General features: G+C 47.2%; 1 protein-coding gene across 7 annotated transcripts in view; it reads right to left on the minus strand.

The window, feature by feature from the left end:
* Positions 1–12,365, minus strand: part of INPP4A (inositol polyphosphate-4-phosphatase type I A) — an 87,288-nt gene that overhangs the window by 42,527 nt on the left and 32,396 nt on the right. For all 7 annotated transcript variants that reach the window (XM_023524308.1, XM_023524310.1, XM_023524311.1 and 4 more), the window contains exons 5-11: positions 8,566–8,684; positions 6,343–6,459; positions 6,014–6,093; positions 4,434–4,545; positions 3,572–3,662; positions 3,021–3,168; positions 750–880 (exon numbers count right to left, since the gene is read on the minus strand). In XM_023524308.1, coding sequence (XP_023380076.1) covers positions 750–880; positions 3,021–3,168; positions 3,572–3,662; positions 4,434–4,545; positions 6,014–6,093; positions 6,343–6,459; positions 8,566–8,684 — 798 coding nt within the window. The remainder of the gene's footprint in view (positions 1–749; positions 881–3,020; positions 3,169–3,571; positions 3,663–4,433; positions 4,546–6,013; positions 6,094–6,342; positions 6,460–8,565; positions 8,685–12,365) is intronic.

Consider the following 12,365-nt stretch of genomic DNA (forward strand, 5'->3'; position numbering starts at 1 on the left):
GGCACCAGGACCTTGTCATCATTCCTGCATTTGGCTTCTCATCCAAGTTCATGGATGAGAAACTACATTAAAGGCTCATGATTTTCTTTAAACCCTGGAATTTCATTATAAAGAAAGGAAGAAAAAAAGAATCTAAAGATAGAAAATAAAGTAATGAAAAGCTTCCCCCACCCAAAAAAAAAACATTCCATTTGGAAAATAAAATGGAATGAGTTAAGAATAGTCTTTTCAATCTACCTTAAGAGTGTTTTGAAAACCAAAAGGCATCTTTCAAGAAGAAAAGGTGAGGTGTCTGAGCTTTATTTTCCTTTTTGAGCCTTAAAAATAGAGATTCTGCTCAGATAATTTATATGTTCAATACAAGTACCACCAAGTATTTAAACTGAGAAATCTAGAAAACGTCTTTGTCTTGAGCAAATGGCCTACCTACCTCCTTTTGGTCATTTCACTGATATTAAGACTAAGATGAAGAAATAGCATGAACGACCTGTGATTTGGTCTCCGCTAAATTCCATCACACAGTGGCTGTTTTGGCAGATCACACCATAGAATTTTCCATGCAATTCAGATTTCTCTTCCTAATTGAGATCTGAGAAATCCAAATTTTAAAGAATTCACACCTACGTGAGTATCTATTTTTAAAAACCCATTAGAGTGCCTGTCAGGGTGCCTGTGTGAGCGACCCGGGTGCCCCCTTCAGGTGGGAAAGCTGCGCATGCATGCGCGGTGAGGGCGAGACCGGTACCTACCTCGGTACTGATGGAGGTCAGTCAGGTTCTCCTGGTACGTGAGGATGATGGTCTGGTACTGAGTGACGATCTGGCGCCGGAGGCTCTCCCAGCAGGGGGACAGCTCGCCCAGCTCCTCCAGTTCACACACTCTGCAAGCAAGACACGTACAGGTCAGGCATGGCCATCTCACTTCCCTGGAGATGCACGGGAGTCCATGCCACCCAGGAGAGCAGAGGGCATGGAGAAGCATGCTGATGCCCGGGGAAGGCCCAGGCTACATGGTGAGGCCAAAGGACAAGCAGCAGAGTGCATGGCAGGCCCCTCTTGGAGGACCGGCTGTACAAAAAGCAGACTACCAACTGTGTGGCAAGTGTACAGAGAAGCTTTGTACAGAGACAAAGTAAAGTGTAAGAGAAAAGCTGAGTGGAGAGGGTGCGGCCCCCTGCCGCCTGGCCCCAGGGGTGAAAGCTCGGAATGCAGCCCCTCTGCATCTGGGCAGGACAAGCTGACGGTGACCCTCCCAGAACACAAGGGCACTGGAGGCCTGTAAGGAACTGCTACAATGTATTATCTCCAGAAAATAAAACCTGTGTAGGAACTGAAACATAAACTTCTTAGCTCAGCAGCAAATAATAGCTATATCAGCAGAGAAACAAAAACATAACATAGATTTAAAAAAAAAAAAAAAAAAAAAGGGATAACCATTTTAGGGAACTAGGGAATGGGAAAGTGTAAAAAACCCAAAACCTTCACTTAGCAGGAGTCAACAGCTAACCCCCGAGGCTGGTCAAGAGCATTCTGCACATGTGTTTAGAAACACAGCGGCCAACATCGAGACTTTGGCTAATGGTGCTGGTTTCTGGAATCAGAAGGTTGAGTGGCCCTAGACTTGTTTTTTGTTAAAAGCCATTGACACTACTTGGCTTTTTATACAATATACATTTTCCTTTGAGGGAAAATCAAATACAAATTTTATAAGACTTTTTATGAATCTACTGAATTATCTTAAGTTTTTAAAAAGCCGTGCCATTTTATGGTTATTAAATTAGCAAAATTGGTATAAAAGAAGACTGGTGCAGGCGGGCTGTGGGAAACAGAAGTCCCTGCACCTCAGAAGGGCTCATGCACAGGAGCCCCACGCCTCGCCGCTCTGGCCCCCTCTGGATGTTTGCCCATGTTCCACGTGGCTCCTTATTTATGCTCTGGGTGCCAGCTTACTGGCACCTAAAATTTCAGAGGCCTGCCATCCGGGACCACTCTCCTCCTTCTCACAGGCCCCAGTACTTTCTCCTAACACATCTGGGCCCTGTGTGTGTCTCCCAGCTCTCTGTGAGTGACTGTCACCCACAGTCTGTGTCTGTATCCCTCATCAAGAAGCCCCTGCACCAAGCACAGTGCCCACAATGTGGCTGGGCTGAAAACATACAGCCATTGAAAGCAAAGTACTTATTAAGTAAATGGTCTTTAAACTTTTAGCACATGTAAATACACACACAAGTGTAGATAATGAGAAATGATGCCCTAACTAAAAATTATAACAAGCTGAGTGATGATTTATGGGAAAGTAGACAGTAGCTACGTATATAGATACAAATATAGAAAAGCTGAAAGGAAAAATTTTAAATCTAAAATACATACGCATAGGAAAAAAGTAATTCGTTGCATTATTATTCTTGCCATTTTTTCCTCTAAATTTGAATTTTTTCAAGATAAAATTTTTTAAAAAATAGCTGTATTAGCTGAATAGGATTCTAGCTGCATTGTTTTCTTTCATGCTTCTGTTATACTGCTTATAATTAATGTTGTTTAGCAACGATAGTGTAAGGCACAGAGGAGATGTAGCCTGACCCATATCACAGGCTTCTCCTTGCTACAGGACCAAGGACATGCACCCTGAGCTGAGGGGTGCCCGACAGGCCCCCTTAGGCTTCCAGAGCCCGCATTGCTGTGACCCTGCCTGAGGAAACTGCTGACCCAGGCAGCCAAGACTAGAGAACAACCAGCTATTGCTAAATTTGAGCCCAAATGAGGAAAAAGGAGAGGGCAAGAGCCGGGAGTGGGTACCAAGTTCAAGGCCGGGCATGTTGTCCCGTGAAGTCCTCACACAGGACACCCAGGACACAGATGCGCAAACTGAGGCTTCACGAGCCCAGGCCGCAGAGCAGGCTCATGGTGGAGCTGGGCTCGCCATCAACCCCTCTGGTGCTGGTGCTATATGCCCATCATCTCAGAGCCTTCCAGAGGGAAAAGGTGCATGACGCGGGCATGATGGGTGGTGAGAGTTCCCACCTGGCCGCATCTTCCTCCAACAGGAGCTTCACGAACTGCCGGGGCACATGCAGGGAGAGCACACTCTCTGCCATCTGCTCCAGGATCCGCAGGTGGTTGCCATCGGTGGTGGGGAAGCGGTACATGCGGCAAATGGCACCTCCAAACACTGAGGGGGTATGAAAGACAGAGGCGTGAGTAGATGCACATTGTGCGGGGGCCTCCCCTCAGGCCGCCCGGTACTGACATCCTCAGTCTCCCTACGCTCATCTCAAGGGACTTCCACATTTAAAACGAAGCCCCACCAGGTGACTGAACCTGGAAACTCTTCCCCTGAGACATGCAGCCTTCCCATTCCAGAAGGCGTAACGCCCCGTGTAAGGGCTGGGGCAGTAACGGTGGCAGTCACTAGACCAACACAGAACAGGAAAGACTAAAGCGAAGGAGGTGGTCCCTTCCTCGGAGTATCACTGACTCTTTATGTGCTGCCACGTGGGTATGCAGCAGGGAGGTGACGACCAGAGAGGACAGGGTGACCACGGGCCCGAGCACCAACAGAGAAGGCCATTTACCTGACTTCAGCAAAGTGTCTTTCCGCAATGAGGCATACTTGGATCGGACCCCCAATGCCTCGGTCAAGCTCTCATCAACGGGCAGGACCATCTAGTGACACGCACAGAAAAGCACAAGAGGACAGACTTGGATGGGTCCAGAGCACTCGGGGGATGTGGTGGCCACAGACATGAAAGAATGCTCCAGGTTAATGTCCACCACCAGCGCTATAGCAAAGACACTGCCCAAGGCACCACAAGCCCGCTTCCCTGTGCATGGGGTATGTCCCACACGCACACCATTTTCTAGGAACATGTGTCTTTTACTAAGTCATTTCACCTGGTATTTCAGTATTTCGATGTGTGAAATGAAAGGGAGGGAAAATGGATACCAGCAATATCTCTACAGCTGGTGTTCCAGGCTTACTTTGGGTGAAACGAGGTATCTCCATATTCGACAATATGACCATGTACCCATGTTTGGGCTCTTCAATTAGAATTCTAGTTTGAGAGCATGGGGGAGAGTGACAGAGAAAGGATTTAGGGAGACGGGGAGGCTGTGCAGGTGTGACACACATGCACATGTGTGTCGGGAGAGGGGGATACTAACAACACAGGTAACCCGCATTTCATTCCTCACCTACCCAGGCACCTGACTGCAGCCCCTCCACCCAGGCTCCAGAGGTGGCCCACAGGGCAGGGGCAAGCGCAGGCTCCAGGGCTGCAGAGCCTGAGGGGAGCCCCTTCTCTCCTCTTTGAGAAGTGCCTGGGGCACTGGCCCATCCTTCAGAGGTAGTGCCAAGGAGCAGGCCCTGCCCTTTGTCCCCTGGAACAGAGGCAAAGCCCATCTCACTCCTGACGGGGGTTAGGGAGTGGCACTCACCCTGCCATTGACTGTGTCCAGAGACCGGGTCACCGGAGGCCTCTGGTCTGACTTCTCCTCCATCTGCCAGCCGATCACGGTGATGTTGCCCACACGGTCACTCTCAGCAGACCTGCAATGAGCAATGTGCTGTGGGAAGTGGCCTTGTGACTACTTTGTTTTTGGCTTAAAGCTCAGCCATCGTGGGCCACAGAGGGGTCCTGGGTGTGCCAGGATCTGGCCAGCTGGTCGGTTGGGCAGCACCCACTGTATACCCAGACTGCGAGGGAGGCCACAGGAAACCACAGGGACACAGCTGAGAGGACAGAGCTCCACAGAGAGGTGTGGACGTGCCTGGCAGAGCCGAGGGAAGGAGCCAACACTCAGGTCCCTGGCTGACCCCTGCCCCAGGGTGTGATGGGAATGCACCTCAGAATCAGGACTAAAGAGCACCCTCACCTGGCACTGTACCCCTTTCTGCTTCTCCCACTCCACCCTTAAGCTTTGATCACCCCAAGGCCTGGGCTGGAGCCCCAAGGAAGCCGTGGTCACCCAGGGTTTCCCCAAGCCTCTGAATCCTGATATGACAGAGCTGATGCCACTCCCAGCCCCAGTCAGCTAGACCCCTAAAACCTCTGGCAGCAGGGGGGAGGCTGCCAGCTACCTGGGCCCATCTTGCTTATCCAGGGAAGCCCCAGGCCTTTTATTTAAGGTGTCGGACTCAGTCAGGCTCTCCATGTTCATGGGGTCACTTCGAATGCCCATTTCCTCTGAGACTCTCACTGTCTCAGGCCCAGAAAGGCCCTTCTCCCTACGCCATCTGTCCAATGGTGACCTCAGCTCCTTCTAACAGGGACGATGTCCCCTTCTTACATGGACCTCTAACGCCTGGCTTATGATGTGCCCAGACATTTTCTCTAATAGCCCTCTCATTTTCCCTGAGACCCTCCCTCCATCCTAAGTCAGGTCCGCCACTCACAGCAAGGACGGCTGCCAGGCTCCCGTCCTACCCAACACCAGCAACACCCTTACCATCACTGCCACAGAATGCTGCACCATCCAGCACAGAATTAACCCTCTCTGTCAAAATTCCTTTGCTATTTTGGACTGTTTCCTTAATTTTTACATTATTTTGGGGAAAAAAAAAAAAGAATGCCATAGCAGGATTTTGGTGGGAATTGCCCCTAAAATGAGTTTGGGAAGGGACGACGTCTTAACATTCTCCATCTTCGTTCCAGGGACGCAGTAGGGGGCGGTTCCCTCCTCCCTCCACAAACAGTTACCGAGAGCCAGGCACTGTTTCACAAGCTCAGGATACAGCAACAAAGCAAAATAGACAGAAATCCCTGCTCTCGGGAGCTGACGTTCTACTAAGGAGAGGGGTGGGTGCTAGACAAATACATTTAGTGTTACTAGACACACATCTAGGTTTCCCTCAGGTCTGAGTCCAGCAGGCAGGCCATACAGGCCCGTGCCTGACACACCTCAGCGGACAACCAGTGCCCGCTGAGACCAGCCTCTGGGAGGGACAGGATGCAGGGCCCCTCCCCATTGACCCCTGGGCCCCCAGATTCTCTCAAAGAAACAAATTAAAAACCAACCTTAGTGTTAAATGCAACCGGTGATGCCTGTCCTGGAGCAGATCCTTGACAATAAATGTTCCAGAGCCCAGCAAATACATCTGAGGAAGAGGGAGAGCCAGCGTCAGTCCCCTTGTCCTCCCTCTGCTCCAGTGACCAGGTCCCAGGGAGTCCGGCTGGTCCTCATTGAAGAAGCCCAATAGGGAAGCTCGGAAAGAAGTTCCCAAAGACAGATGCGTCTGGATATCAGCTGGCCGTGAGCCAGGAATGAAGCCAATCCCATGTTCACGTCTCCCTGAAATGACTACAGAACTTAAGAGATTCCCACGAACCACAACGTGCTACTTAACTGTTCCCTGAGATCTGTCTTTGACGTCATACACGGAGAGTTTGATTTGTGTCATCTGATTGATAAGGGAGTCTTGGAAAAAGGCGATACTGCTTAAAAATATAGGATTGTTGGTTCCCTAGAATGGGAAAGAGAATCATCAGAACACAGAGGTAGGTGGTTAAAGTAATCACTCTTGAAGTACAGCCACATTTTCAGAACGAGTAACATTCTTACTGACGTGGATGAATACAAATGCTCACGGCAGCTTAAACCAATGCAGACAACCCAAACCTGCCTTTCGGAAGGGGCAGAGGAGCCCGAAAGCCCCTGACCAACCCAGACACGACCAACCCAGACACAGCCAATGGGCCACTGCGCAAGCTCTGCCCAGGCTCACTGTAAGGGCTTGTCACTTCATGGGAGGAGTTTTTTAAAATGGAATCGGGCTAAATGTCCACATGTATTCCTGGTCGCGCAGCTTTGGACGAGGCATGGATTTGGATCTACTACTTTGGGTTGTTTCTATGAGATGTGCAAGGGCGGAAGGAAGAGGAAAAGGACAGCTTAGGTCGTTTTCTTATTTCTAGAATCCTGTGGTTTGGGATAATTAAGTCCTGGCCTTTTTAAGGCCATCCCTTTTTTGAGGACTAGCTGCTAGTTTCTAGATCATAAGTGGCTATTTCCTGGCAGCTTAGCCTCACCTCCCAAAGCTCCATATTTTCTTTCTCAGGCAGTGGTGAACTATCTTGGCCAAATGGTTAACGGTTCCTGTTTGTACCTGTGCTTGGGTCCATGCCTCTGGCTGTGTGCCCTCTGCAGCTCCAGGTCCATCTCTCAACAGGCCATCCAGCCTCCCTCTCCACCCACCCTAGCTAACCACCTCCGACTCTTCTTTCACTGAGGCTCCAAACCCAGGCATCTGCTTTGGTGTTTCTTTGTCACGCTCAAGCACCCGGCGACAATGAACTCCTCTCACAACCCTTTCTTTCCTCTCCTTCCCCCTGGCAGTCAGGACCTCCCTGAAACACCTCTGGTCAGGTGACCACTGCATGAAAGCCTACACTGGCCCGCTGTAGACTCCTAGCCTGCCTTTCCAAGGCATCCCCCACGCTCTCCTTTCTGTGCCTTCTGCACATACTGAACGGGCTAACGTTACCTTCCGAACAACACAATGCTTCCTCGTCACCTGTGCATCACACCACAGAGCTCTGGCATGCTCTGCGGCAGGTAGGCCCCAGACTGGCAGCGTGGGCCCCGCCTGGGAGCCTGTGAGGAATTCAGAGTCTCGGGCCCCACTCCAGGCCCATGGAGCCAGAATTTCACTAAGTGGCCCTAGGAAGCCGCCTCCAACCCTCAGGGCTGACTAGGACCCCATCCTCCTGGTGCTGTCCTCATCTTTCAACACCCCATACTCTGTGGGGTATAGATGTGGTCACACTCATTTGTGCCTCCCTGCCCACAGGGTGGTCAACCTCTTGGGGGCAGCGACTGGGTCTGGGTGGCCTATCACCCACAGCACCCAGCACAGTGCTTCCTGTGTAGCGGTGCTCAAAAAGACTTAGAAAACACTGTTGACTTGAACCTCCATTGCAAGAGAATGGAAAGAGTCTACCTTCCAAACTATAAAACTGGGGTGAGGAGGAAGCTCAGTGAATCTGCTGCAGACGGCCAGGAAGGGGTTAATTTTCACAGACACTCATACCACTAACAGAGCTCTGCAGAATCTCACACCAGCAACTCCTTTCACAACTCACGCAACGTGCTCAGTTACCTAAAAGGCTTTTGCAAAATTCCCAAGGAGAATACATATCATTTAATGTAAAAAGTATATATGTTACCCACAACTCAAAAGGATATAAAAATAAAAACCGATAAAAACAGGGGTATGCCCCAGAAGAGGGTTGGTTAACAGTCACTCTCCAAACTTCGATTAATGAGCACAATTCTCCAAAAGTAGAAGCCAAGTGGATGTGACAGGAGAATTAGGTCACCTCTTAAAAGGCAATTGATCTTACAGGATCATTGTTCAAAAATAACTGGCCAATAGTTAATCAATAACTAAAGGATTCAGCAAACGGAAACACCACCCAGATGAGTAAATGTGAGGGAGAACATCAATGTACTGAAAACCCATGGAAAATAGCAACGATTCCCATAAATCTCACTGAAGCTGCGGGTGCTCAGGTGGCCAAGAAAGGTCACGTGAGCCTGTGGTCGAGCCCCAGGGGCCAGCAGCACCCACCTCAATGACCTCGGTCTGAGCGTGCTTCGTCCAGAAAGCCTGAGGAGGGGTGGTCACACTCACTGCTACAAAACTATTTGGTTTCCGATCTAGCGACGGAGTATGCAGCTCACTGCAAGCTGCGGGATCAAAATGGGAGAGAAACGAATCCTTTAATATCAGGCTCTAGGTGGTTCTCTGGTTCAAGTAGACTCAAAGAGCAAAAAAAGTGAGTGACACTCAAACAGAGGACACAACTGCATTTTCAGTTGTCACAGGGAGGTGATTTCTTAAACTGGAATGAACCTGCCCTCACTCCCCTTTACCTCCCCCTTACTCCCACGACAGCGGCACCCTAAGTGCCTGGGGACCGCTGAGCTGGATGGGTTCCTGTGTCCAAGGACTGGAACACAGGGCCAACAACCCTATCCAATGTCTGACCATAAGCTTGACTTCAGTAACTAACTGAACTTCTAACGGCTGATCTAAGCAGCCTGGGACTCCATGAAATCACAACACAGCTACTACATGTGCCGCGTCCGTGGCTGCAGCGCTGGCCCTAAGCTGTGGGCCCCGCGCTCTCTGTGCAGGTGCACATGTTGGAAGCAAATTACAATCTTACGGCAAAATAAACAAAACTCTTTAAAAAGAGAAGTCATTGCTCATTTATTATCTTTATAAGACTCACATCAAACACAATAAGAGTACTAAACATGTTACTTGTTAAAACTTAAACAGTTTCAATTAGAAATTTATGGTACTAAGTAAGCATTTTGAAATATGAGGCTCAGATAATTCTATCGTAGAACTGACCTACTGGAAAGATGATCATATTTCACTGAATCTAACGTGCTATCTGTTGCAAATGGCACTATGAAAGAGAAATTTAACACACTGCCATTAGAGTAGGATATGCTATTGACTGTAAGACACTCTCTTATTAAAGAAATATTAAAACATGAAAAAATACCCATCTTGGAAGTGATGAAATACACTATAAACTAAAGTTAAACACAAGTAGAAACAAATCACTTTTTTGCAGAGGCAGTGAATCCTCCCTAGAGTGCTGTGAGCATTTGCTTAATTTCCAGAATTCTGAAACAATGATTTTGACCATTTTTGCCAGGGTTTTCATTGCCTTTAAGAAGGAAAGGATTTTTGGAGGCCCTTAATCTGTCAATCTGTCATTCTTGCCCTCATCATCGATTCTTAAAATGCGCACTGGCAATGTACGTTTAGAAATGGATTTTTTTACTTCTGAAAATTAATTTTGGTTTTCTGATTATCCCTTTATCTCATATATCTGAATTTTCATTATTTATTAGGCATGATAAAATACAAAGAGCTCAGGTTTTCACTTCAACGAGTTTTGACAATCATATACACCTATGTAACCATCATCAAAACAAGACAGAGAACCTTCTCCATCAGACCAGAAAGTCCCCCGATGCTACCCGCCTCTGTGACCACCATCTGATTTCCATCACTTTGTTCCTGAATTTCATATAAATGGAATGTTTTCGAGACTTCTAAGTGAGAGCAGAGGACGTCAACTTTGTAGGAAGCCAACAGTTTTCAAAAGTGGCCACACCGTTTTACGGTCCCGCCGGCAACGTACATGCGTTCTAGTCGCTCTGCATCCCACCACATTTGCTGAGGTGTTTACTTCAGTGGCTACAATGGATGCATTTTAACTTATGCTTCTGTGATGTTCAGTATCTCTCCACTGTGTGCTCATTGTTCATTTCCATAAATTCTTTTGTCAAGACTCTAATCAAGTCTTTTGCTCATTTTTGAATTCGATTGTTGACTTTTTAATGATGGATTTGTAAGCATTTTATTCTGGATCTGTCCTTTGTCAGAAATATGTCCTGTGAATATCTTTTTCCCAGTCTGTGGTTTACTCATTTTCTTAAAGATTTTTAGATTTTTTGATTTTAGATTTTTAATTTTAGGGAACGTTAGGAAGGAAAATGTCCCCCTTCCCCCAAAGTATCCATGTGCTAGTTTCTGGAGCTTGTGACTATATTATATCACAGGCAAACAAACTATAGGGATGTGAGTGACGTCATGAATCTCAACATGGGGAAGTTTTTCTGGATTACCTAGGTAGTCTTAATCTAATCACACGAGCTCTTAAAAGTAGAAGAGGAAGGTAGAAGGGTGAGTCAGAAAGATGTGACAAGGGAAAAAGGTGAGATCTAAAGCACGAAAGGCACTCGACCTGCCATTGCTGGCTCTAAAGATAGAGGAAGGGGTCCACAAACCAGGAAATGTGAGTGGCCTTTACAAGCTGAGAACCAGCCTCAACTAGTAGTTGGCAAAGAAATGGGGACCGCAGTCCTAAAACTACAAGGAAGTGAATTTTGCCAACAATCTGAATAAGCAAGGAAACAGATTCTCTCTTATGGTCCCCAAAGGAATACAGCCCTGCTGATGCTTTGATTTTGGTGTTAGAAGGCTCTGAGCAGAGAACCAGCTGAGCCCAGTTGGGATTTTGACCTAAGGGAATTATAAGATAATAAATATGTGTTGTTTTAAAGTGCTAAATTTGTGGTAATTTGGTATGGCAGCAATAGCAAACTAAAGCACAGAGTTAGTGCTTTCTGTGCTCTGGCCAAGAAATCTGCCTACCCTGAGGTTGTGAGTTACCCTTTGCTTTCTGGAAGAATGCTTTAAGGTTTTATTTTTTAAAGTTCTCTGCTATGTCTACTACATCTGCCTCAACAGTAATCAGGGATTTGATTGTTTCGCTTTCTCTCTCTCCTTTAGCTATGCCCCTACGTGACCCATGGCCTGGTCTCACTCAGCGTGCACTTGCATCTGGGTTCTCCACATGCAGGCTAGGCTGGAATATTTGAGTCTTTCAAGCAGAAGTGACGGCAGACAGACTGAGGAATACAAGTGGCCAAAGGCTAGGAAGACTAACACCGGTTGTGTGGCTAAAAGGCCAACTGCCACCTTCAGAACATGCCTTCCCACAAGTGACAGTCTTTCCTGGCCTTGTCCCCAGCCCAGCCTACCTAAATCCTACCCAATATGTCGTTCCTAGCTCTAAGTTCCACAGCTTCCACGATGCTTCCTCTCATCAGCTCACATCACGCCGTTTACATCACTCCTTTGGCATATTTCCATAGAAACCATCCCTCTCTGATATGTACGCCTCGTCTCGCCAGACAGACTCTCTGTAATGCCTGCCGAGTGAACACCATCAAGGTAAACAGGTAAAATAGGTTTCAAGTGTATATCATTTGACTCTGCAATTCCATATCCAAGAATTTATTCTAAGGAATTAATCAGCAAAAATATATGAAAGATCTATGCGCATGTGTGTTTACACATGTGTGAACTCCTATGTCCACCAGGAGGAGACTGGTCAACATAACTGGCACAGCCGCATAACAGGTCCTGTGTGGACACCAACCTGGTGTGGCAGGTCCCATGTTAATAAAAACGAAAGATGCCAGTGACTCTTTGCTACCTGAAAAACCATGTTAAGAACACTAGGAAGACATTTTTGTAAATAACTCCACCACCTCCACACCCAAAAATCATTAAAAATTTCTGTATAGCACTGTGTAGGCAGAAAAAATGTCTTGAAGGATATATACCAAAATGTCAAATGTGATTCTCTCTCTCAGGGTTTTCTTTTCCTCTAACATTTTCTGTAAGAAAGAATTTTAAATAAGCATTTTTTAATTTTTAACATTTATTTTCAAGACGAAATGTTTGATCAATCATCTGGCATCTGACCCTTGGGTTTTTTAAAACTTGTGGTAAAATTCATTTCACATCACCTTTTTAAGCTGTTTCTTCCTCTG

Source organism: Pteropus vampyrus, unplaced genomic scaffold (assembly GCF_000151845.1).
Source record: "Pteropus vampyrus isolate Shadow unplaced genomic scaffold, Pvam_2.0 Scaffold461, whole genome shotgun sequence".
Classification (NCBI taxonomy): Eukaryota; Metazoa; Chordata; class Mammalia; order Chiroptera; family Pteropodidae; genus Pteropus; species Pteropus vampyrus.